At 40.2% G+C, this 26788-nt stretch overlaps 2 protein-coding genes across 3 annotated transcripts in view; both read left to right on the top strand.

Annotated features, from left to right (window-relative positions):
* The window catches only part of abcc8 (ATP-binding cassette, sub-family C (CFTR/MRP), member 8), a 63559-nt gene extending 41429 nt beyond the window's left edge, over positions 1-22130 (top strand). The window contains exons 21-38 of the mRNA XM_044125341.1: positions 1206-1290; positions 1547-1627; positions 2654-2791; positions 2904-3029; positions 3914-4010; positions 6385-6632; positions 9221-9387; positions 10691-10918; positions 11022-11114; positions 12954-13056; positions 13312-13425; positions 14575-14695; positions 14880-15068; positions 15767-15899; positions 16404-16507; positions 19395-19528; positions 21308-21370; positions 21826-22130. Coding sequence (XP_043981276.1) covers positions 1206-1290; positions 1547-1627; positions 2654-2791; positions 2904-3029; positions 3914-4010; positions 6385-6632; positions 9221-9387; positions 10691-10918; positions 11022-11114; positions 12954-13056; positions 13312-13425; positions 14575-14695; positions 14880-15068; positions 15767-15899; positions 16404-16507; positions 19395-19528; positions 21308-21370; positions 21826-21963 — 2362 coding nt within the window. The 3' untranslated portion in view covers positions 21964-22130. The remainder of the gene's footprint in view (positions 1-1205; positions 1291-1546; positions 1628-2653; positions 2792-2903; positions 3030-3913; positions 4011-6384; positions 6633-9220; positions 9388-10690; positions 10919-11021; positions 11115-12953; positions 13057-13311; positions 13426-14574; positions 14696-14879; positions 15069-15766; positions 15900-16403; positions 16508-19394; positions 19529-21307; positions 21371-21825) is intronic.
* A 793-nt stretch (positions 22131-22923) lies between these two features.
* Positions 22924-26247, top strand: kcnj11 (potassium inwardly rectifying channel subfamily J member 11). 2 transcript variants are annotated; one of them, XM_044125335.1, is made up of 2 exons: positions 23704-23835; positions 23924-26247. In XM_044125335.1, exon 2 carries the CDS (start codon positions 23940-23942, stop codon positions 24837-24839), a length of 900 nt encoding a protein of 299 aa, XP_043981270.1. In that variant the 5' UTR covers positions 23704-23835; positions 23924-23939; the 3' UTR covers positions 24840-26247. The 2 variants fall into 2 exon arrangements, with proteins under 2 accessions (XP_043981269.1, XP_043981270.1); XM_044125334.1 differs by having other exon boundaries at positions 22924-26247.
* Positions 26248-26788: the final 541 nt, after the last annotated feature.

Raw genomic sequence — 26788 nt, 5'->3', positions numbered from 1 at the left:
TTCTTCAATGCCAGCTACAATAAGCAATCGTTGGTTTGTGCTGCTCTGTGGATAAGCTACTGTTTGCAAAGCACACAAACTCCTCAGACATGACCTTCCATTTAATGAACTTAAAAACCTGATAATCATTCAGCCGAAATTTGACATTTACATACATTGTAAAAAACAATTTTTTTTATCACAGTATGACATCAAATCTGATTAAACAACTATTAATTTTGGCCAGTGACGGTAATGAGAGTTTTAGACCTAAAATTAGGCTGTAAAAACCAATTTTTAATTATTCTTGATTAATGCTGGGATATTGACAGAAATCACCTTCTGATTTTTTAAATGTGGCAGAGATCACTCTAATAAAGGTCAACATTCATTTTAGGACTATGAGACTGAGTGGTTCACAACCTGGAAGAAACATATTTACATTTTATGAATAATTATTAATAGTGAAGATTTTTGTGGCTCTAGTGGTCTTTATTTATTAGCACTAAACGGGCCAGGAATCGAACCAGAGACACCTTTGCATTATGGTGTGCCTGCTCTACCGCTGAGCTCTGCGGCAATCCATTATACAAAATAACTGATTTTTTTCATCGAATTGATCATTACGTTAGTGTGGCCATTTGTTCTTGTTAACCCAGCCTTTCCCAGAACAGACTCTTGGCACACAGATCTGCTGTTTGTCTTAAACTTAATTAAAATTGAGCACATCTAAGTGCATCTAAAGGAGTTCTGTCTCTGTGTTTTGCAACAGAACCGACAAATAATTCCTTCTCTAGAAACAAAGCTGCTCTCCTAAAGCGAAAGCACTGATTTTGTGATACATTAGTTTGTGTTTTGTGTCACGGAATGATGTCATCATAACCCTTGCATGGCTCCATTACGTTGAGCTATTGCACAAAAGATGATTGCATTTGATAAACAATGTGGGCTGCAAGGTTTAGTAATTGCATTTTAAATTCAAATTATATTAATGGACAGCTTCTCTGCTTTCTGTGTGGAGCAGAAATCAACTCGATTGACCTCTTCATCTCGCAGCGACTGCTGTTTCTGCTTTTGCTTCAGGTTGGGTTCTGGTCTGCATACCTAGCCGCAGCTGATATGTAAAATCATTGAAATGACAGCTGGCGAGCCCAGCAACACAAAGCAGCAGCATTGTTTCTGTCTGCCAGCTGATTTCTGCCCTCATTTGTATTCTGCGTCCGCAGATACAAAGCTGTCATCGAGGCCTGCTCCCTTCAGCCTGACATCGACATCCTTCCACAAGGAGACCAGACAGAGATCGGTGAGCGGGTCAGTACCACCCGGAGTATTCTGTACATATTATATAAGTCCTCAAGTCATTTTTTATGATAATTGCGCAGCAAGGCTTTGATTTTTCCGCTTGCATGAAGCTGGACTGACCTCATTTAGTCAAAGCACTGTCCTGCTACAATTTCTTTTTTGTGCACTTCTAGTGATGGAAATAAATAATTATCTCTTTTCTAAGTTCATATTCACCTTTACCAAAAGCCTTTGGGTTACTATTTCTTCTTATCTTCTTGTGCAGGGTATCATCTTATCAGGGGGACAGAAACAACGGATCAGCGTGGCCAGAGCCTTGTACCAGCAGACCAACGTTGTCTTTCTGGTGAGTCTGTACAGACACAGAGCAGAGGGTTTTATCAAGAGAGTCACTCTGGTTGATTGGTTTGATATTTCAGCATTCGGTCAGACGTGATTCTATTTCTGAAACTGTCCTGCATAACAAAAATAGCAGCATACTCCTTCAGCTCAGAGCAGATGACTCTGAGATGTCAGATCCTGATGGATTTTAGTCTTTTAGGGCATTTTTGTTTCATTTTACTTACTTTTTTCCCCCCTAAACAATCTATTTTGCTTGGTTCCTAACATGTGGAAGTGTGTAAACTGAATGTTTTGCGCTACTTGCAAAATGCAATGTGTAGGAGAACGATATCACTACATTTTACCCTGACCTGAGCAACATATTGTTGTTTTTTTTGTCTATGTGAAGCAGGTTGCTCTTAAAAATGAGACCTTTGTCTTACTGAGATGTACTCATAGAAATAAAAATGGGGGGAAATGCATACAAAACATGTATCTTAAGGTATTTTCATGTATAAGAATGGCCCAATTGGGCGTGCTGTGGTGGCGTAGGGGATAGCGCGACCCATGTTTGGAGGCCTTGAGACCTCGTCACGGGTTCGATTCCCGGACCCGTCAACATTTACTGCATGTCTTCCTCCCTCTCCTTCCCACTTTACTGTCAGCCTACTTTCAAATAAGGGACACTAGAGCCCACAAAAGACCCCCTGGAGGGGAGGGGGAAAAAATAATGTCCCAATAAAAGTGCTGAGTACAGCGCAAATTGAGTTTGATTTATTTTTCCTCCACTTTTCATGAACCTCTCTGTGCATCAACTAAAACACACTGCAAAATGGGAGAAAGTCAAAGTGGCATTAACTCTCTTGCAAGGTACTAATTTGTGTCATGTTGGAGGTGAAAAACCGTTTGAAATCGTTTCTCCTTCTCATTTTCTCCCACATCCCAAAAGCCTGAGTTTTTATCAGAGGTGTGCAGACTTTTGTGTTCCGCTGTTTGTTCTGACAGATGGTTGTTTTCTTGCACTTTGAAACGTCTGCTTATATATTTTTAGGATGACCCATTTTCTGCTTTAGACATCCATCTGAGTGACCATCTGATGCAGGATGGCATCCTGAAACTGCTGAGGGAGGAGAAGAGGACAGTGGTGCTAGTCACACACAAACTGCAGTATCTACCACATGCGGACTGGGTAGGACCACTCAGTCTGTCTTCCTTCACTCAAACACTATATAGACGCTTCATCACCAAGATTTCTCTAAAGTGCACACATTTCGTCTGTGTCCCGCGCTTCTTCATGTCAGATTATAGCCATGAAAGATGGGACGATCCAGACTGAAGGGACTCTGAAGGATATCCAGAACTCTGAAACAGAACTCTTCAGTCAGTGGAAGAGCTTGATGCACAGGCAGGACCGGGAGTTTAAGACGGTGATTAATGACCTGCACTCGCAGTATTAATGAGTTTTTAATGACTCCGAGTCAGCATTTAGTAAAACACCACTTCTTTTCATTTGAGAAATTTCTGAGCGAGCCGTTCTAGGAGCTTAAAGAGAGAATTAGATAAGTGATTTTATTATGAGAAATACATCCAGTCCAGATCAGAGGTTTATGTACATTTATCACGGGTAAGATTATTTTTTCACAGTGGACTGATTATACAGTAAACAGAAGAACTGAGTAGAAAAATTAAAAATTATGTTTTGCATTTAAACATACATGCAGGTTAAAATTAATCCAAACACACATTAATATTTGGATAAACATCTCTTTGCAAGGAGCAATTCTTTTTGTAGCCGTCAACAAGATCTCTGAGCGAATATTTGATCAGTCATCTCAGATGCAACTTTCAAGCACATTTCAGCTGGTCGACATGCAGGCCATTCGGGCAGACTGCTGTTATCTTTTCCATTTCAAAACCAGTGCTAATACGTAGTTGGGATCATTGTCCTGTTGAAACCCCAATTAAGTAAAGAAAATTGGTCAAAATAATCCAAAACAATCCAGAAACCAGCACAGACTAAGACTAACATGAGAGGGATCCAGAGAATGCTGACCAGTAAAACAATCCTTATAGTTGGACTGAAGTCTTTAACCTTCCCTCTAAACAACAACTAGGTGGCTGAAACATATTTTAATGTTCTAACATCACCAAATACAAATTCACAGTAAATTCCAATCACATGCATCAAAGTCAGGTAAATGTTGATTATTCAAAACATGAAACTGATATGGCATCCATGCCCATGATGAGATGTAAACCTTCCCTGGAACTGTGCAGAAACCATTCCTGAATCTGTTTTTTTTTTTTTCAGGAAACTGTTGCAGAGAACATGACGGATCTGGAGAGGAAAAGCCTGCGGAGGGCCATGTACTCCAGAGAAGCTCTGAGGATGGAGGAGGACGAGGAAGGTGAGAAGAGACGGGAAACAAACCAGCTGGAGGAAATTTATGCATGACTGCAGTCTGAGCTTCTCTGATTTTATCCTGGCTGACAATATGCAGGATGACATTTACTGTCACCTGCTGTGTCTGCTGAAAAGCATCTGTTACATTAAAGCTTAAGCTCACCAGGCGTATTTTAATGTGTAAGTCTGTAGTAATCCACGTGACTCCTAGTACTTTTATTTCTGTATTATGGTTGATGCAAACACTTCAGAATAGATAAATAATCTCAGTCTTCTTCTTGGCTCTCATTTTGACTTACTGAGTGCTCAGAAATGTCACCCCCTCTCAGTCCAGCAGCGTCCTGCTGTGACTCTGTGTGTGTTTGTATCTGTCATTGACAAAAAAGGTGAAGGGGTTGAACTGCAGATGCTGTGTTCTTTATCTGTGCTCTGTGTTGTCTCCCATGTGCTGGTGGCACCCCGGGCTGGACTTGTGCGATGTCTCCGGCAGCAGCAGTTGCCGTCCTTGCCTTTGAGCAAACAGGTGTGGCCAGAAAACGCATGGTTCGGATAGAGAAATGGCAGCAAAGCAGCCGGTGTGGCATTGTGATGCTGGTAGCAAACTGCAAATGTGTGGATTTGAAATGGATGGTTTTATAAAACTGTCGTTCTTTTGTAGGAATGCCTTTGTCTCACTTCCCCCTGAAATGTTCCTAACTCCTGCTTCTGGTAGGCGACTGAATGAAAGCATGGCTGTGGGTAACTGTTGACCTTTTACCCCTGCTGGTCATTAAGCCTGATTTCCTTCTGCTCTGCTTCTGCTTCCAGCATGTCTGAGCCCAGAAGGCACTGACATGCAACCTCATGTGCCAAAGCCTGCTGCATGGTGTGATGTGTTATATTTGCTGTACATCGTGGATGAAGAGATGGAAAGAGTTTTTTCACCAGCTCCCTAACCCCCATGGGAAAGAGCATCTGCTTGCAGTAGAGAAGAGATACCGCAGCCCTCTGCAGACAGTGCCTTTCAAAAGTATTCACACTCCCTGAACATTTTGCTACATTGCAGCCACAAAGTTTATTTGTCGTTTGTTGGAATGTTCCCGAATAAACCAACATAAAAAAGCACACAATCGTGAAGTTGAAGGAAAAATTTTACGTTTTGCTTTGTTAGCAAAAAGCTGTAGTGTGTTTTTGCTCCTTTTTTTTTAAGGAATGAGAACTAATTAGGCTTACAGGATAGAGTTAAGTGTTTTATTATGTCATTACAACTTACTCATAATTATAAAGTTAGTTGAACTGTGTATGTAAACAATATTCTTAAACTGATCTGAAGTGTTATGCTCAGCATTACATTTGTTAACCAACATACATTAAAGAATCATGACGTCATCAGATCCTATTTTTTTTCAACACTGAAATCAGCTGTACAAATGTTGAAAACTGTCTTCAGGTTGTAGGTTTTCTTGAGCAGAAAGGGAGAAACGTCTGGGGATGTCCTGAACGTTAACCCTTTGCAATCCAAAGTCCTCACAAAATCCTGTCTAATACTTCACTTTTTTCTGCATAGATTTAACATGATTAGCTTATCAAGCTTTTTTATCCAAACGTTCACACCACTTGATGAGTATTCAACAAGTTGATGAGAGCTAGGTTACGCTCACTTGAGACATTTTATTAAACACAATGTTTTGCTTTATTTTGCACCTGAGCTGTGGAGTTCTGCAGCTCCTCCAGAATTATCAGGGACCATTGAGGAAATGCTTGACCTGTTTGTTTTGGCCATTTTCTTCTGATGATGAATTAACCTTTGCTCCAGGATGTAATCATTCATGCACTGATGGTCGTGAGCTATATAATAGCCACAGCTGCCCTGGGGCAGACCAACATAATCGGCACCAGCGGGCGCTGTGATTACCACCAGCAGATGAAGCAGGTGAAGTAATTTGCCCAAGGACACAACAACTGAGACGGACAGAATGGGGATTCAAACCGGGAACTCACCGCTTACAGGAATCCCTGTCCAGGGAGCCACTGGCACCTCTGACTAACGAGGCAAATGGTTGCACTAGATTTTCTTTCGGTGTGCTAGAGTTAAGTGGACTGATTACACATGTATGTTTTTGTCTAAAAAAAGGGGGGAAAACCTTCCTCTTAACACAAAGACGAATGAGGGAAATCATAAAATGTATGTGACATGATAAAAAGAGGAGAAGTGAAGGTAAAGAGCAGAAGCTGGAACAATCTAAATGTCAGGGAGCATTTGAAGTCACTTCAGATAAACACAGAAATAAGATGACTTACGTAAAGTATGATAAAAATAAACTGTAAAACCGGTAAAACAAATACCACATTAAGTTGGGGCTGCTTGACCTTTGAACCCATCTCGCTCTTGATTCCAGAGGAATCCTTGGACAGCGAAGATGACGACAATCTGTCGCAGGTGATGCGTCAGCGAGCCACCCTCCCCTGGCGCTCCTGTGGTACCTACCTGTCCTCCGCCGGCCTCCTCCTCCTCACTCTGCTCCTCCTCTCACAGCTCCTAAAACACTCCCTCATGGTCGCCATCGACTACTGGCTGGCGCACTGGACGTCACACGTCATCACGGCCAAGATAGACGCCTCGGTTCACAACTGCACCCTCGTTAAGGTGAGTAGCTGAGGAAAACCCAGCTGACCAAGTCTTCTCTTCCTTCACCGTTGTTTAGGCCGTGCTGCAGCGGTCCAGTCGCTCTACTGTGACCATAAAGTATTTGAGCTGAAATATTGTGTAGCAATATGTTTATTTCATGGAGCATTTAGTAAAATTGAGTTAAAAGTTTATCAAGAACTCATAAAACAGGTGGAATTAGTTTATGACAAACATCTACAAACTCTGGTCAATGCACTGTTGTGTGTCAGTCATGTTCATATTGTTTTTAAGAACCGAATCAAAGTTGTGATTCCTACTCATGTCTTCATGCAGCAACTCAACTCCTATGAGATTAGAAGGTTTTTAGACTTCAGACACACATCTGGCTTAGCAGGAATGTTTATATATGTAAGGTTGTCAGATTAGGTGCTGTAAAAAAAAACAAAAAAAAACAAAACACTTTTAACATTTGGGATCACATTGCAATTTTTCAACATTCAGTGCAATGAACAGATTTTTATTCCTTACAAATATTCTGTGGGTGTAATAACTGCAGAATTCCCCTCTGGGGAAATCATCACAGCTTCTTTACCTTTTTCTTCATGCTCTTCTCATTAATTCCCCACTGAATCTCAGTTGAATAGAGCTGACTTAAAACCCAAACACAGAAATTGCCAGCACCAGATGGAGTGCTCACTAACCCACCCTGAAGCAGCAGCAGCAGCAGCCGCTGAGTCAGTCTGCAGAGCAGAGCTGGAGTCACGCATTCATGGGAAAATCTGTGCCAAAATTTTTTATATTTTATTACAAAAAGCAGAAATAAATCTCTAAATGAAAGTGTTTCTATCTAAATGTGGTTTATTTTTTTACACACTGTACTTACAGCACTTATAGCACATGAAAAACACAACACGCACTTTAATCCCCATTCACTGTAAACACGGCGAGGAAAGTCGTGCTGCGTCATTCGCACTCAGAGGTCACACCAACTGTTGTCAGGTTGCCGTGTCCAAGGCAAGTAAAGCAACAACTTTATTAATAGTTTTATGTGTTCATGTCCCATAGTCTGAAATTTGATACCATTTCAGGCTACAAACAGAGTCAGCTGGCCTTGGAGGCTGCAGCGTCTGAAAAGCTCTGGAGAACACAAGCACACTATGATCACAGCTAAGTGTACAGAAATTGTCACCGAGCGTATCTTGTTTGGCGGAGCTTCAGAGACGCTCTGCCAGGTTTATCTAATCTGCTCTGGGCAATAGACTAATCCACATGGGGACATTCAGAGGTCCTGTTTGGACATCAAGCACATACACACACTTCCCATGAGCAGCTCAGAACCACAGAGAGAGGGGAATTCAACCTGCATTTTCACGTCACCATACACAGACAATCAGCCGAGTTTGTGCTTTATGAAACTGTAGCAGGAACACACTGGTAGGAATATTTTTAAGGCAAAGGACAACACAGTCTTTTTTTGGTTTGCTTGACATTTTCCAACTCAAGAAAAGCTGATTTAGTCGCTGTAATCTGCTTTTAAAATATGCAGTAACTTGTAAAAGTCACTTTTTATAACAGTCCAACCACAGACTTCCATATATTCTTGGGGGGATTTTGTGAAATAGCATGGGTTTCAAATCTTTCTACAAATAAACTCTTACATTTTTATTCAGCATTAGTGAATCAAAGCTTTCTAAAACCGGCTTTCATTGATAGAAAATGTCTCTGTCAGTTTTGGTTAATATATTTGGGGTTATTGTCCTACTGTAAGGTGAACCAGATGGATTGTTTTATTTGTGTTATCAGTGAACAGCTCATCACTTTAGATTTGATTTGTGAAACTTTTTGAAATCCAAATACTTTATTTTTACTTTACAATCTTTCTCTTCTTTGTGTTTCTCAAAAAAAAATCTCTCTTAAATACAAAGAAGTTTGACAAAATGAGGAAAGGTTGAGAATATTGATCAGAAGTCATGAAAACACTTTTAAGGCTTTGTTCTCATTTACATTTTCACCAATTTTACTGTCATCATAGTCTTTTGTCCTTTTTATTTTGTTGGCTTTGGATGATTTTACCAAGATCTAAGCAAATCTTAATCTAGGTGCTGTTAATGTTATTAATTAGATTGCTGTCACATATGAACTCATCTTCCTACCATGGCTTTAAACACTAATGGAACAATTAATTTGATTTAATTAATTACTGGTTTCGGTTTGATTCCTTCAGCCAGAAGCAGCTCAGCTTTTAATTATACTTGGAAGCTTTGTATTGTCTCTTTCTTGTGCCTCATAGCTCTAATAAATCACAAGAACACAAAAATACTCATAAAAGGACAAAGAAAACACATCTGGAGTGCAGGTTGAAGCTGCTTGAATTCAGAAGAGAGAGAGAAACAACAAAGCATTACCAGCTCTTCCCTTTTTGTTTGTTCAAAAGTTGCCAGCTCAGCTTTGAGCTTCACTGGCCTCTGCTGCATTAGATGGCTAATTTTTAACCAGCCTCACAGTTTAATTATGCTGGTAATTATAGCACGGGCAAACTAAGTGGCACCTCCTCAGATACTAAGTGTTACATCCATCTTGTTGATAAATGTGTCTCTGTGTTGCAGGACTGTGGCTTCAGCCACTCGTGGTATCTGTCTGTGTTTAGCGTGCTCTGCTGCCTCGGCATCGTCCTCTGTCTCGTCACCTCTGTGACCGTGGAGTGGACGGGCCTCAAAGTGGCCAAGGAGCTCCACCACAACCTGCTCAACAAGATCATACTGGCCCCCATGAGGTAGGACACTGTCAGGGAACGGTGTGCTGTGTGTCTCTCTGTGTCCAGGTGCAGAACAGCTCATTTATATAAAGGGACGCGGCTAAAAGCACCTTCATTCAGCCTCTTTACACAGAGCACAATCTGTTCTCCACACTAAAGCCTCGGCACGTCTCTGAAAACAGACAGGCGTGTTTCTATGCCCTTCATAGACACTCGCACATGCAAAATTAAAAATAAAAAACCAACCGAAATAGCTGATTGGAAAGACTGCAAACAGAAACTGCTGATTAGTTCAATATTTTAACGTGGGGATCATTAGATTTTAACTTGCATGAAAAAATGTTGAGAAGTAAGTAGAAGGTAAGAATTTTGAAAATAGAAATAGGAAGTAATATATTGAAAATCCCTGAATAATTACAAGCAACAGAAAATAACTTGGTGATTAATAAAGTACTTATACTACTGTGAGTAAGAGCTAATAAAAGTGGAAAGTAGCTTGTAAATAAGGAAAGTTGACTAAATAATGTGGTAATATTTATATGTTAATCAAATATATAAGGAACCTGAAAGTTACAAGAACGTAATATTAAAAAGGAGAAAGTCCTGACATGTAAATATTAAGAAAGAACAATTGAGTGTTAATTGCATCAATACTGAGTTTTAACTAAGTCTTATATTGCAAGTAGCAATCTATTGTTTAGAAATAGATACACAGAAATTTATAAGCAAGAAATAAGGAAGCCATAATCAATTTAACTTAATTCAAACTATGTTAAGTAAGTTTCAACTTGCAATTTAGTAATAATTTTAAGTAATAAATTAATTAAAATAATAAAGCTCAATTTACTTTGTCTATTCCTGCCAAATTATGATAAAATATGTCTCAAGTTTTTAGGCAAACGCAGATTTGAGTCCTGTTAACTCCAATTTATATAATTGAACCTCGAATAAACTATATAATCAGAAAGGAATGAGTTACAGTGACTGGAATTAAACTTTGTCCTGTTTGTCTTTTTAAAAGCCAAAAGGTAATAATTTGTTGTAATTAATCTCTATACCAGTGAATTAAGTTTATTTATAAAACTATTGATCAGTTAGACATTCACTCAGTAACAGATCATTTTAATTTATTCCAGTTTATTTCAGCAATTTCAATTCAACGGAGAAAACCAAACATATCAATTAATGACGTTCATTGAAGAAATCTAATAACACATAAAATCTGTTTCACTGAAGATGTCTAACACAGGCAAAAATAGCCGATCCATTTATAGAATGGATAATTGTATCTTTAATTTCCTTTTCCCTTTGTCCTGCCAAGGCTGTTTGAGACGACCCCGCTCGGCAGCATCCTCAACCGGTTTTCCACGGACACAAACACAATCGACCAGCACATCCCCACCACCCTGGAGTGTCTGTCCCGCTCCACCCTGCTGTGTCTCTCCGCCCTGGGCGTCATCTCTTATGTGACGCCCGTTTTCCTCATCGCCCTGCTGCCGCTGGCTGTCGCCTGCTACTTCATCCAGAAATACTTTCGAGTGGCTTCAAGGTGAGTCAGCTGGTTTGGAATATTACAGCTTCATTGATGCCCATTAGTAGCATAATTTGAATTGTGATTGATATTTTTGTTCTCCTGTCTGTCTGCTGGTCAGGGACCTGCAGCAGCTGGAGGATGCAACCCAACTGCCTTTACTATCCCACTTCTCTGAGACAGTAGAGGGGCTCAGCACGATAAGGGCTCTCAGGTAAAATGCAGACGTTCTGCCCTCAGATCTGCCGAAATAAAGGCTTGTAATCTGTAATACTTCAAATGAAGGAAGACAGAGATAAGTGGGGTTTGGGATTTAGGTAAAATGCTGTAAAAATTAAGCTGGATTTTCAGGAAGCTATTTTTTTTAGGGGACGATTAAAGATAGGAGAAATACAATTGTTATCCATGGTGACATTCTATAAGAAAAAGTCCTGAATGAAAAGCTTGAGGATATAACAGTTTACGTTCTGTTAGAGTTTCTAGAAGTTATTTTTTGAGGGTGGGTTGTTTGTTTTTTTTTTACATTTTTTATAACAGTATGACAGTATGATTGCATTAGTTTTAAAGCAAAATCTATCGAAACACATTCACCTTGAATTTCTTTCTTCTGAATCTAGCCTGAAAATGTTAATTTTTTAAAACAAAATAAAAGCAGAAACCTGCATGTCTAACATGTGCCAGATTCATACTTTTATCTGCCTTCATAAGAAAGAGTTAAGCACCACTCACTATTCTGAATGTTTACATATTTATTAAATTGACCAGCAGGGAGAGTTAAAATATTCTGATTGCACTTTTCTTCTTGCTTTGGACAGTCACTCAAAAATAAGACAATCTTTGTCATTGTTTATCTCTGGTCGGTAAATGATGTCAATATGTGGCAAATGTTTTTGGAGAATTTTCCTTCTTCGGTTTTGGTCTGGGATTTGATGTTGTTATTGCTACCTGCTGTCTCAACATGGCTATCGCATAATTTTAGTTACATTTGTGCTTTTTTTAAACAAAATATCAATATAAAAAATAATTGTCAAGTCCCAAATGATCAAACGTAGAAAAAATAACATTTAAAAGTGTTTATTTGTGGCAAAGAGAAGATAGAATGACTGATGTTTACATGTGCAGAGCGAGCTTAAACAGAGCTTGATTTTAGCTTTTACTCCTAACAGAGTAGGAGTAAAACATTTCTGCCTTGGATTAAATGATCTATGAAGTTACACAGCTTTGAGTGAATGATGCTTCAGCCTTGTCCTCTGATGTTTCTGATATTGTAGCAAATGAAATGGGAATCTCCAGCTAAGTTGAGCTCTCTGTGATTCTTAAACCATTTTAAAATGTTCCATTGTTATACATCCCCCACATTTGCTCCTCTGTAACAAAATGTTTGCAAATGTCTATGAAATAACAGAGCAATGAAGCCTGTTTAATCTCGCGCTGTCCTATGCAGATGCTTTGTCTGCACTGATGCAGCTTCACTCACCTCAGCATGCCACATGCTTGCAGTAGCTGCCATGCAATCGAGTTTGACTTATTTTCTGAACAATTTAACTAACAGAAATGTTCCACATTCCAACAATCAAATGTTTTTATTTCTTTTTTTTATCAAACATAGCTACTTATGCTACAGCATGGTGCTACAAAATGTACTTAATGTTGCAGTAAAGAGGGTGATAAGGTCACCTGATCTCATGCCTCTGTATACAGATGTATTAGAACAGCTTCCACAGCTGGTGAATTTTACTTATTTTCTTATCAATTCAATCAATATCAATTATCAACTTTTCTAAGAACAAATCTATTTGTTTCCACATGATGCATTACATTCTATTCACCAAGAATTATGCTGGAAATCTTTTCTTTTACCAGAAACTGCCATAGTAACACATGTTACAGTTTGCTGGGTTAAACCCCTTAAATTGAATCATCCTGCTTCAGAATGACCTTCCTACTTTTTAAATTCTGACTCTGATCCAGTCAGGCAGGAGAAAGCTGCCAGCTGGAAATCCGGTAGAGTTTTGAGATGTTGCGGAACAAATGAAATCCTCTCCCTCGACAGATACGAGCCCAGGTTCAGACAGAGGCTGCTGCAGTTCACCGACGCCAACAACATCGCCTCGCTCTTCCTCACGGCCGCCAACCGCTGGCTGGAGGTCCGAATGGTAATGAACCATCTGCTGTTTGGATCTTTGTCATTCAGATCAGTTCTGCTGCAGTGCTGGTCACTGTGCTGGTACACGTTTACCTCAGTGTGGATGGATAACTGCTTCCTATATTGAATTACTGAAATATTGATTTCCATAAAATGCTGTCTTCACATGTTGTGTAATGTCTCAGCCGCTGCCAATAAGTGAATCACTTTACCTGTGACATATCATGTTCAGTTCTTCAGTGAGTCTCCTTGCTGTGGTCTGCAGGAGTACGTTGGAGCCTGTGTGGTTCTGGTGGCAGCGGTGGCCTCAATCACCAACGCTCTGTACAACCAGCTGCCCCCCGGACTGGTGGGGCTCGGACTCACATACGCTCTCATGGTGAGCATGTTTTTAATCTGTACCAAAGATCTTGAACATTTTCATCCAAAGGAGCTCATTTCTTTTCCATCTCGAGGTTCATAAACATGGGTTTCAGTTTTTTAAAAGCCATTATGATTGGTATTTCATACTATGCTTCCTTTTTGCTGAACATGCTTAATAAAAAAATCATGATGGTTTAGAAAAACTTAAACTCGATATTCTTCCTAATAAGAGCCAGACCACCTCACCAACCACATTTCTACAAACATGAAGTTTATTGTCACAGGAAATGTGTGTTATGGACCAACACTAATTATTGCACATTGAATGAAGTCAAAAGAAAATTTGACATAATTAAAAAAAAAAAGAAAAAAAAAAGAAAAGCAAAACATATTGCATACATTTTTTTGCAGCCTCCTGTACTTTGATAACACAAAATAAAAGATAAACTTGTCCTAGCGGTTAATCAGTAGGGACTGCCATGTCTTGGTACATTTCCAGTTATACTCTTTCAATTTTCAGATGGTAGACTAAACAATCTTCCACAACACACACATATATATATTACACACAAGTGAACTCTGTTTACTTCAAGGCTGGCTGTTGCTCTAGGTTTTTGTTTAAGGATAGCAAAAGACAAATCTGTTTGTTTCAATAAAAGTAATCAAGTGCACATTTGATATAAGATTGTAAAGAAAAGGAGATATTTAAAAAAAAATTACAGTGGCTAAACTTCAATATAGATTTTTAGATTTTTTCAAACATTTGGATTGAATCGAGAACTTTGAATCTTTGACTGTAAGATATTTTCAATAATATGGAAGTGACTATAGAAGCCTGCTGGCATCAGCCTCTTTTTATTTTCTTATTTTTAAACCAAAACAGCTGAACTAAAAATTAGATCCAACTTTTTTTTTTCTTTTTTCCCCCAGAAAAACACTGATTTCCCAATATCTTTTATGTTCTTTAGATGTATTGCAACATTTTTCTCTCCAAAGTTTACTGTTATCAACGGAACAGAGAGGAATGTGGTGAACGTTACGAGCTGTTCTAAAAATCATCAACATTTTAGTCATTAAATCTTAGTCATCGTCTCTCTGCTCGGTGGTGCGTCCAGACTGGAGGGACTGTGTGACTGTAGCTGTCCTTCCTGTCCTCTTGTATCAGGTGTCCAACTACATGAACTGGATGGTGAGGAACTTGGCAGACATGGAGGTGCAGCTTGGTTCAGTCAAGAGGATTAATGGCCTGCTCAAAACTGAACAGGAGAATTACGAGGGACTCCTCAGTGAGTGGAGCAGACACATTTTCTTCAAGCCCTAATCAGCCCACTTCCTCTTTAGCTTTTTTTTTTTTCCCCCAATGCCTTTTTTGATGTTTATACTTAACATGCTTAAAGCTCTTCTAATTCTGAGATAGTATTTTGCTGAGCAAGGCTGTGGGAACATTTCTGTGATGTTTCTGTGTCTCAGGCGTGTCTCAGGTGCCCGATGGTTGGCCTCGACAAGGAGAAATAAAGATCCAGAATCTGAGCGTGCGCTACGACACAACGCTGAAACCTGTGCTCAAAAATGTCAACGCACATGTGCATCCTGGTCAGAAGGTGAGAAGAGCCGCTGCCTGCAGAAGCCTCTTCTCTGACCTGAGCGTTTCTCATGCTGGTATGTTGGTTTAATAACAGCCCAATGCCTTTTTTGATGTTTATACTGGTAACAGATGCTTTAAAGATCCTTGAAATAAACAAGCTTATTATTACAGCAGCATCACTTCACAAAGCAAAACATTTATTTTTTAAATTCATCATGTAATTTGAGAATATTTATTTGATGCAGGAATAAATACATGTTGGAAAAAAAAATAGTTTTAAGAAAATCAATGGTGGCACAGTTATTAGCACCCTTGTTAAACCCCCTTCGCTAACTGGACAGCGCTTCATTTTCTCCTGTAACATTTCACAGAGTTGGATTCTTGAACATTTCTCTACACCGTCCAGAAAGTCAGGTCCTTTGTTTTGGACTCTTGTCTTCAGCTCACCAAACAGGTTTTCTGTTGGACATAGGTCAGCAGACTGGGATGAAAAACAAAGAGGTTGATTGTGTATCTATTGAATCATTCGTTGTTGATTTGGTTTGGGCAGTTTTTTTGCTAAAACACCTGATGCTGCATTAATTGTACATAATTTTATATTTCTATAAAACAAATTTACTCAAATGGTGGCTTTTCAAAGATTCTTAGTATAAAATCATGCTTCTGTAATAAAAGAGGGGCTTATCAGGCTTTTTACATGTTTAACAGATAATAAATTTATCTGTCTATATTCCAGCACTGTTTTAAGCTTTTTAAAAATAAATGAAACAAGAACTGTGTTTTTCCTGTTTCGCAGGGCGGATTGTGATTGACAACATCGACATCTCCAAGCTGCCTCTGCAGACCCTCAGGTCCCGGCTGTCCATCATCCTTCAAGACCCCTTCCTGTTCAGTGGCACCATCCGGTACAATGAACTCCTCTGTCAACAGGAAGACTCGTTAATGGAGGCTCAGATCAGATCTTACTTAATGAAGAGGGACGCGGGACATTTCCAGAACATTTGGGAAAACTGCGCCAACCATTAATCGCACTAATCTGAAACATGAGAAGAGCTGCTTATAGATAAGAGGTCATTTCTCTGAAATGCTCAGAGGAGTTTCCTATTTAGAGACCACAGTGGTAAACCCCATAAAAGTCTTTTTATGTTGGAAAAGAGACGACGGGGAATTAATTAAGGCGTTGGATATTCATATGAGCCGTAATGCAAACAGTACAGTTTGGTTTTAATCTCTGATGTGAACAGCCTGATATCCGATAACGTTAAAAATCAATATCCATTCTGCCTCTCTGACATTTATTTTAGATTTCATAATCATATACTGACTACAAAATACTACCAGAAAGGTTGATTTACATATTATAAAGTGTCAGTGCCTCTAAATGTTGCTTGGTGGATGCGTGTGTGCAGGTTCAACCTGGACCCAGAGATGAAGGTGACAGATGAGATGTTGTGGGAAGCTCTGGAGATCGCCCAGCTGAAGCCTGTCGTCAAAACCTTGCCAGGAGGTCTGGGTAAGAGAAAAACAAAACACCAGCATTCACTTTATGAGAAACCTGTTGGAGAAGCTGTGCTTCAGCTAGTTAATAATCTTAGAGTTCATGTTCAGAGTGCCGTCATCGAGTATCTCTAGTCAAGGATCGAACGGCTGTATCAAGTCACTTAGGCATTAAATTTTTAACTTAGCTGACCGTCTTTATACGGCAGATCTGACAGCTGAAACCTGCAGCAGACTCAGTTATATCAGATGTTATTGGGACTTGCCAAAGTATTCATACAGCATGATTTTTTGTTTTCCAACATTGTATTTTATTGACATTTTATAATCTAAAGTAACAAATATTTCCTTGCAAAATGGAATAAAAATGTTATTTGCTTTGTAGAGCTCTGAGAAGTTTCGCATATATTTGTATTCTGTCGCTGTTTTAACATCTGGTAATAATTGACAAATTCAAATTCATTCATGCACTTCAAAATGCAACAACTAGATTCACTAAATCCAGGAATGAAACTCACAGAACCCATATTTTATACTCTACACACAGGTACACTGAGTCACCTTGGAGCAGGACAATGATCCTAAATTACAGCTGAAATTGAATTAGAATGGTATAGATCGGCGGTTTTCAAAGTGTGAGGCGCGCCTCCCCTGGGGGGCGCCAGAGCACTTTAGGGGAGGCGCGGTGCGAGGGAAAAAGTAAACCGGAAAAGCTATCTGCTTGCTGTTTGCTGATGTGAGAGAAACGTCTTTTACGCACACGATCAACTCTGTGGATTTAGGAAAAAGTTGGTACTGTGGGGCGCGCGTGTGGAGCGGGGATCAGTGGAAATGTTTCCCCCCTTAGAGGATGTTTTGGCCAGTGATGTCAGTAACGTTACTGACGTCGGACCACTTTTTTCCGTAACGAGTAATCTAACGCGTTGCTATTTCAAATCCAGTAGTCAGACTACATTTACTTATCAAAATCATTTTTGCTTGACTGTGCGTTACTATCTTCTTTTGTTATTTAATCGTATTTCCTCTACTCGTCTTGTCGAGTGACCGACGTCTCTATGCGACAGAAATGTAAACAATGGAGGGAGATGCGCATTTTGTTGGTGGAAAAACTGGAACTAGCAGGCATTGTGCTCCTTGGAGGGGGGCTCACCCTTTCATACTTTGAAAACCCCTGGTATAGATAAAGGCACATTCAGTCAAAGCTCAGATCCAATATGTTGCAACGTTTAAAAGTTTATGTTAACAGATTCTCTCCATGCATCCTGATTTAGTTTTGAACTGTTTTGCAAACAAAAAGGCAAAATGTGTCTGAAAAGCTAGACAGAAAAACACATTAGTCCACAAATACAAATATACCCCCCACTTTTCATGTATTTATTTGTAAAGAAAATCAATTTCTGTCAGTTTTCTTCATCTTCACAATTAAGGACTACTTTGTATTACTCTATCCCAAAGAAGTCCATTAAATACATTGAAATGTGTAGTTTTAATGTCACAAGAATGTGACAAAGCATTAAAGGCCTATGAATACTTTTGAAAGCCTTTGTATGTGAAAGCCAGTCAGCTGCTGTACACACATCAACTCGCTGCATGAAGCTGTACATGAAGGTTTTTACTTTTATCTTAACTTCAGCCTTTTTACACAGTTTTTTTTTTTTAAAGGAAACAGAAGAGCAGCTAGGCTGCTAATGTTTGATAGCAGACTAATGCTACTCTCATCTGATGCATCTTTCCACTTTAGAGTCAGAAACCTGTTTTCTTTTTCAGAGAGTAACACTGATGAAAGCAGGCATCTGAAAACTGAAGACAAATGCTAAATAAGACGTTTGTGTGTGGACAGGGACTTTAAGGTTATTTAAGTTTCCCTGTGATTTAAGGAAAATGTCTGTACAGTGTCTATATTGCATCATAAACAGTTTGCAGTTCACTTCATGAGTGATCATGGAACTGAAAAAAGGAGCTGGAGAAAGTGAGAAAACATCAGAAATAATTAACGTCTCCTGTTTATTTGTTTGTTTGTTTGTTTGTTTGTTTTTCCTTCTAATTTTTACTTTTATTTATTCTCTGTATTTTGAACCAGTCATAAAAAATATACTGCGAGGAGAAGCCATAAATATTACAACTTGTGAGGGAAATATTTATCAAGTTACAGCTACTATGTAACAGACAGAGGATCAGCTTAAGAATTTCACCTCAATTATTGAGCAAGTTTAGAGTTTCAAAAAGGCCACTTATAAATGTTGAATCACCTGTCACTGTGCTCATGGGAACAGATGTTTAGTGGACTCACTGGGATCTGGTCGGTTTAACACTTTCTTTCCTTTTACTAGGTGTTTCAGATCATTTTTGGAACAAAACGTGAGCTAGTAAAATACATTATTCTAGTGGCTAAAAAACTGCTTAATAAAAGAGTACGAATTTATCTTTTTAAGAAAATATGTTAGAATATGTCTAAAATTCTATATTGTATGCAGAGTTAATTGTTTGCGGGGACTTGCCAAGTAATTGGAATGTACAAACAGCAAGTTTCACTATAATTCTGCTACAGCAGCTGTTCATATACAGACAATTATAGAGCTGATCTTCGGTTTAGGATTTCTCCATCAAAAAGATTCAAATAAATATAAAAAAAAAACTTCTGATTTCAACATCTCAAGCTTTGTATGTAAGGTCCATTTTTTATTACTGTAGTATAGTCCCTTGTTACTAACTGTGCTTCTGTCGGTAAAAAATGGTTATACAAACTACTAGTGGTATTAACAGCATATTATAAGGTTAAAAAATATGGAGCAAAAGTCCCAAGTTCTGGGTCTTCTCTTCTGCTCTCCTGTATTCAGTCCTCATCTGAGCCTTCCTGATGACTTTGTGGTTGTTGTTTATGAACTTTGTGGTTATGTTTTCAGACGCCATGGTGACGGAGGGAGGAGAGAACTTCAGCCAGGGTCAGCGACAGCTCTTCTGTCTGGCCAGAGCCTTTGTGAGGAAGAGCAGCATCCTCATCATGGACGAAGCCACGGCCTCCATTGACATGGCGACGGTCAGTACGCGTCTAACAAGAGAAACATCTCGAGGCGATGAAATGGAGATGAGGAGTTTTAGGTAGGAAGGGAGGCGCAGGAAATGAGAAAAGCAGAGATAGGAGAGGGCGACGGAAATGAGAGCTCACAAAGTTCCCTGGGTGCATTTTAGCTGCCAGCGACGGCACAAAGATAAAGACAACTTAAGAAGTTTATGGGATGAAACTCCAGATGCAATGAAGCACAAGAGGCAGATTGAAATGGGAGAAATTAATGAGAGTGAGTGTCACCTGATATATATATATATATATATATATATATATATATATATATATATATATATATATATATATATATATATATATATATATATTTACTTCTATAATTAACTACTGAGACCCACAGATTTGGTCAAAGGTTTACACCTCATTCTGAATCCAATATTCATTTTTGGACTTTTACTGAAACCTTCCAGTTGTTCTCTTTAGTGGTGGGTTGTTAATTCAGCAATCAGCTGTACCGACTTTGCAAAGAAGTGGATGCTGAAATTTGTGTCTGATGTGTATTTACTCTAAAGCACAGGTGTCAAAGTCCAGTCCTCAAGGACTGCTGTCCTGCAGTTTTTAGATGTGCCACAGGTATAAAACACTGTAATGAAATGGCTTAATTACCTCCTCCTTGTGTAGATCAGTTCTCCAGAGTCTTGCTAATGACCTGATTATTCCACTCAGGTTTGGTGGAACAAAGGCACACCTAAAAGTTGCAGGACAGCGGACCTTGAGGACTGGAGGTTGGATCAGTGTCCTGCTGGAAAAGCCGATTGTGTGTAGGCTGTCCAGAAACAAGACAACACCATGACTCAAATGTTCCATAAACTGGAAGAAGCCGGGACACCGGGTCACTGTCCACATTACAGTGAACTCAGAGGATGACAACTGAGAAAGAACATCCTGCTAGAAAATCACCAACTTCAAGTTCGACTAAAATTCTTAAATGTCTACATGGACAGAGAGTAGCGGTGCTGGTGCATAAAGCGGTTGAAGCCTGGGCACAGCTTGGTCAGGGCAGTGACACCAAACACACAGTAAAACCGGCCTGGGCTGATTGTTAGAGTGCTAACAATGAGCCTCAGGAAAGTTCCAGCGGTTACTGAAAAATGGAAAGGCTCTGCTTAAAAGCAGGGTCAATGCCAGGAAGCTAACTAGTTTACGTTACCATTTCAGATAAGGAGCGGAATCAAATACAGGACGTTTCAGAATAATGTGCCTTTCAGACCCAAACAGTCACCTCAAGCTAAACATGTGGATAGTTTATGTCAAAAAAATGCACTTGATAAATATGAACTACTGTGGCAGGGAGAGAGGGAGACGATCAGACATGGAATCCCAAACCGAGGATTTTAGAGGGAGGAGGAGAGTTGGAAGCAAGCAGAAGTGCTGGGGAGAGTATCCATGAAGCTGGAAGAGGGTGAAATAAAAGAAGGCAGAGCTAAGTGTGTGTAAGAGCCTGAGGGAAGTTTCTGTACATTCAGATATCCCTCTCTTGAATGTTCACTCACAAACAGCTCCACTTTGAGCTTACAACAACGTAGCAGAAAATCCCTAGAGGAAACACAGTTCAGCTTTTAGTGCACACAGATAAACAAGATAGAGGGCAGAGCAAAGAATATGTGTGTGTGTGTTTTATTATTTTATTACAAGCATTAAGTAAAATCTTAATAAAAATCTCATCTTTTTATCCAAAGTGGAACCTAATGTGTGTATGTTTAAACCAGCATTCTCTTGCTCTGCATCCCTCAGGAGAGCATCCTGCAGAAAGTGGTGATGACCTCTTTTGCTGACCGGACAGTAGTAACTATAGCAGTGAGTACTTCTTCCTCCTCCTCCTCCTGCACTGCAGCAGCTCTTCAGGGATTCCTGCAACATAGCAGCTATACATTTCTGCCCTGAGAGTGCTGACTTTCATCCTGTTCTGCTAATGTGTTTCTCATAAATGGCTGCAGATATTCTGCTGCAAGATTATGAAGCAAAGAGGGAAACTAGGTCAGACGGAAGGAATGAATGAACGACTTGTTTTGTTTTTCTTGTCCTCATAAAGGCTTTGCAAAAACATTAATCTGCCAATGCTGATTGTTTTTATCAAAAGATATTCAGCTATTTTAATTCTTTATCTTCCATATGCAAACCCATTGATTTATGCATCATCACCACACTGCATCCAAGTTTTAAACAAGAGACAGCGAGTCGGTTTGACTTGTTCGACGCGCTCTCTGAGCTGTCCCAGTGCAGTAATAGATCCCTTCTTCTCTGCCACGCAGCATCGAGTCCACACCATCCTGAACGCTGACCTGGTGATTGTGATGAAGCGGGGGATCATCCTGGAGTACGACACACCCCAGGCCCTGCTTAACAGAGAGGACAGCGTCTTCACCTCCTTCGTTCGAGCGGACAAGTAGAGGAAGCGGCACGAGAAGAGGAAAAGCTTCGGAAGCGTCAAAGGAAGACATTCAAAGTGCAATTGTCCCACGGAATATCTATAGCCTATTCCTCTTATTTTTTAATCATGCTGTATTATATTTGTACATAAAAATAACTGATTCTTTGTTAATAAAACATAAATTATAATCACAATGTGTTTTGACTCTGAGGTTTTCAGGACGGTGATTTTTATTACTGCAGATAAAGAGAAAAGAGCTGAGCAAGTAACTGCTGCCCCTGAAGTTCACAGAATTTTCTATGCAATGGATGACATTAAACAACATTATAATGACTGGTTATTAAAGACGGAGGGCATAGTTTGTTGACCCCTTTAATCTTAAAGAATATAATCTCTTAATGTTTTGAGATTTAGTTCATTATATCTCCACCCAAAGATGCAATTTACTTTGAGTAGTCAAACAAGGTATTGAGTTTGTAACTTCATTATTGTAATTCAATTTACTCAGGTAGTGATGTGAATTTGTGAAACACTGCGTTTTTCTGACTGCTGGTGCCGCCCCCCTACCCCCCTCTGGGCCATGTGACCCACATCAAAATACTCCACCTGTTACAGGTTGGGTTCCAATATTTTCGCACCACTGGTGATTTTAATAAAAACAATTATTTATTAACTGAAAAAATTACCAGGTTATATTCATATGAATTTAGTTTAAGGTTTTTTATTCACGTTATTCACGCTGAATGCCAATAATGTGACCACCATGTTCTGTAGGTTCTCAGGGTTGGAATATAAAGAATCCCTTGAAACATTGTGACATTGTGTGATTTCTTGAGAAGTGACTGACTGTGTGCTAACTGTCACTCCTTATAGAGTTTATTTATTCAGAGCCGTAAATAAGCAGATTTAATGACCTGCTCGTTGCATTTCTCTTGGATTCTCGTCCCCTCCTGCGCTTGCGTTCCTCCGTTTTATCAGAAGGAAAAGTGGGCGTGTTGTTGCCTTTGAGGCAGCAGCAGAGGCAGTCGGAGGTAACTGAAAAGGATATATTTGACAAACCGTGGCTTTGCGTAAGGGTTTGTTTGGGGTGAGTGAAGAAAACCAACTCTTTTTAAAAAAAAAAAAAACTACAAAGTATCATTTGAGTGCAAATAGCCTTTAAAAAACAATTTTAAAAAATCACCGATAGACTAAAACGGAGGGTGGGGGAGGGACTGCGTCTCCTCGCTCCATCTCACGTTACCGAGCTATAGTGGAGTGGCGAGGTCAGCACGGCTCCAGCTGCGACACGTGAACCTGCCTCCAAATATAAATGTGATCAAACGCCGCTCAGAGGGTCCTCACACCCCTGCGTCGAAAGTCCCCCCCGCCCAGAATCCCCTTTACGCACAAGGCCACGACCAAGAGAGCGCAGCTACGCGTATAGCCGAGTGAACTCAGGATGAGACTGGGTGGCGTGGCCCAGCTATGTCCAGTCAGTCGGACGGTGCTGTGAGTGGCGGCGGCAGCTGTGGAACGTGGAGAAAGAATCCTCTCATGGGACTTCCAGGTCCTGAAGCGCCTGATACGGAGGCAACGTGAGGAGCGCGCGAGCCTCCAGAACACGGAGCGACACCAGGACTCTCCTCATACCAACGGGTTCCGACTGGGAAGGAAAGGGGACGAACCCGTCTTTGAGCCGAGCGCACAGAGGACCCGAGCCTGAAGGTTGTGGGTACATAACATGGGAGTGCAATGTTGTCCAGGAAGGGACTCATTCCTGAGGATTACTTGCTGACACGATTAGCTGAGGATGTTCTGCAGCCGAGGTTCAAGGCCAAACAAGGGAAGGCCCGGTTTGTGGGGAAGAACGGCACCTGCAACGTTGCGCACACCAACATCCGAGAACAGGGTCGGTTCTTACAGGACGTGTTCACCACACTAGTGGATTTAAAATGGCTCCACACTCTCATCATTTTCACCATGTCCTTCCTATGCAGCTGGCTCCTGTTCGGGATGATCTGGTGGCTCGTGGCTTTTGCGCACGGAGACCTGGGTGAAACGGGGGTTGATTTTGTCCCGTGCGTAACGGACATCCACTCTTTCTCCTCAGCCTTCCTCTTCTCCATAGAAGTCCAGGTGACCATCGGCTTCGGGGGTCGGATGATCACGGAGGAATGCGTCTCGGCCATCATCATCCTCATAGTGCAGAACATCGTGGGACTGGTCATCAACGCCATCATGCTGGGCTGCATCTTCATGAAAACTGCGCAGGCCCACCGGCGCGCGGAAACGCTCATCTTCAGCAAGCACGCGGTCATCTCCCTCCGAAACAGCAAGCTGTGTTTCATGATCCGCATCGGGGACCTGAGGAAAAGCATGATCATCAGCGCCACCGTGCGTATGCAGGTGGTAAGGAGGAGCACCACGGAGGAGGGAGAGGTGGTGCCCCTTGACCAGATCGACATTCACATGGATAACCCGGTGGGGACCAACGGGGTCTTCCTGGTGTCCCCACTCATCATCTGCCATGTCATCGACAAGTCCAGCCCGCTGTACGAGCTTTCACCGAACGACCTGCAGCACCAGGACCTGGAGGTGATCGTGGTGCTGGAGGGGGTGGTGGAGACCACCGGCATCACCACGCAGGCCAGGACTTCCTACGTGTCGGAGGAGATCCTGTGGGGCCAGCGCTTCGTACCGACGGTGTCCGAAGACGACGGCATGTACGCAGTGGACTATTCCAAGTTTGGCAACACCGTCAAGGTACCGACGCCGTGCTGCAGCGCCAAGAAGCTGGATGAGGCCGGTGGCGTCGGGCGGTTTAAGCTGAACGAGGGCGTCACCATGCGGCCGTCCGTGAGAAGGCGGAGGGGGGCCGCGATGGTGCGCAGGTCCAGAATGGAGAACAAGTGAGGCGTTCTGCTTAAAACTGAGCCGCTTCACTTTCAGTATCAATTTTTTAAAACAACAAAAAACCCTGAATCTTATTTATTTTACATTTGTATGCACACATAAACCTGTGTTTACCTCAGGATCAGAGAGACAAAAAATCTGACTGTTGGAATAGTTCAGAATTTCAACATTGGGGTTCTGTGAAAAGGTTACAAGTGGTTAATAACCTGTCTATCTTTAACAAACGGTTCTCAGTCCCTCCCTATTTATTATGAATCCAGAGTGATTATCTGAGAGGAAACATTAAACTCTACCACCCTAAAGCAGCTCTAGTCTCAACGCTGTTTTTAATGTGGCTTTATTCATTTATTTTAATTTTTTACCAAAGCCCTGCACAAAATATCTTATGTGTGCTGCATCAGTGTCATGACTTGAAATATAATCTGAAGAATGAATTATTTAATGATTGATCTCTATGACAGAGACAATAAAGCAAGCAGATTTCTGTGAATTTGATAGCATTGGAATTTACTAAGGATGAACACTAAAATTGAAAGGAGTTGAAACTACAAAGTCTGAATACCAAAGTATCCAACATTTATCTGAGAGGAGAAAGATGGGAAGGATTTCAAAGACTGAGAAAGACATTTGTTCGTTCAGCTTTCAACACCAGAGCTGCCGAGGACAGAAATAGAAACTAGAAACAGTGCCTTACTTTTGTCAGCTGTTTTTTCCCTCTCAGTTGAGGAGCAGAAGGCTTTCTCTTACCCGTCTTTCTGAACAGGTAAACAGTTCTGGACTTTTCAATGTTCTCACTCTGGATATGGCACCAGGTTGGATGTGCATGAAGAAGTGCTTAAAGAAAGTTAATCAGTACCCAAAGTTACAAACAATATATGGAAATATATATATTTTACCAAAATGTCTACAATCTATTACTGCAATTGTAATACATCTTTGAAGTTTCAAACATCAGTAATCGATCTATTGAACAGTTATTCTAATAGCTAATATGCTTGATTAAAAATTTATTATCAAACTTAGAAAATAGTTTGAGTACTTTGGTACAAAATAGAAGTAAGGAGGGATGAAATACTGTTTGTAGGCACAGAACCGGAGTACAAATTGTCAAATGGAGGAAATAACTCTAGAGTTCTTAATTGGGTCGGAGATCTGATCCAATTTAGTCATGTTTTCTTTTCCTGGTAAGAAATTAAATTTTTTAACCTTTTAACAAAACCCCACTTCAGAACTTCTGAGCTGTTTAAATGTGAGCCCTGGCATCCAGAGTGCAATGTTTGTTTTTTAAAATCTGAGTGATTGCATGTATTTTAAATGATTAGAAACGGAGATGCTTAACTTAAAGATAAACATAATGTTGTACATGGCCTTGCTGAAAATGACATTAAAGTAAAGCTGTTTTCATGTACTCCATTTTTTTCTCATCTTTCTTTGCTCGAATACAATCACGAACAATATTTGAAATATTATCGATCTACATATACGCAAGTATCTTCAACATTACGGCAATAATTTTGTACTTAATAAAGCTTCAGCCCTGGAGGCAGAGCTGATCTGAGGTAAAGCAAACTAAGCAGGTATTTGGGCCCCCAGGCCTTCTGGGGCCCCTTTAAGACTTGAATCTTAACACAGACTATAGACCTGTTAGATATGTCTAACTATCTTACTAGAATTTCAACATTTGTTTGAGAATGACAATGGTATTCAATTTAACAGTCTCAGTAAATATAAATTAGATTTTAAATAGTTTAACATTTAAATTTAAAGTTTTAAGGGTACTGGCAAGTTTGCTTTCTAAAAGTAAAACAAAACAAAAAAAGAAATTCCATAGTTTGACTGTTGTGTTACCATAGCTACAATCTGATGCTGAGTTTAGTCTTTTGTTTGAGCTCAGTTTGTGAACAAACACATCTCAGTGATAATCAATTATCACAGATCGCTTTCAAGCT

Source organism: Gambusia affinis, linkage group LG08 (assembly GCF_019740435.1).
Source record: "Gambusia affinis linkage group LG08, SWU_Gaff_1.0, whole genome shotgun sequence".
In the NCBI taxonomy this organism is placed as follows: domain Eukaryota; kingdom Metazoa; phylum Chordata; class Actinopteri; order Cyprinodontiformes; family Poeciliidae; genus Gambusia; species Gambusia affinis.
Note: the sequence above shows the minus strand (reverse complement) of the source record. Positions and strands in the feature narration are given on the sequence as shown.

Bases quoted from the DNA above. Each gene is read 5' to 3' on its own strand.
- kcnj11 (XM_044125334.1), top strand. From the start codon at position 23,679: ATGTTGTCCAGGAAGGGACTCATTCCTGAGGATTACTTGCTGACACGA.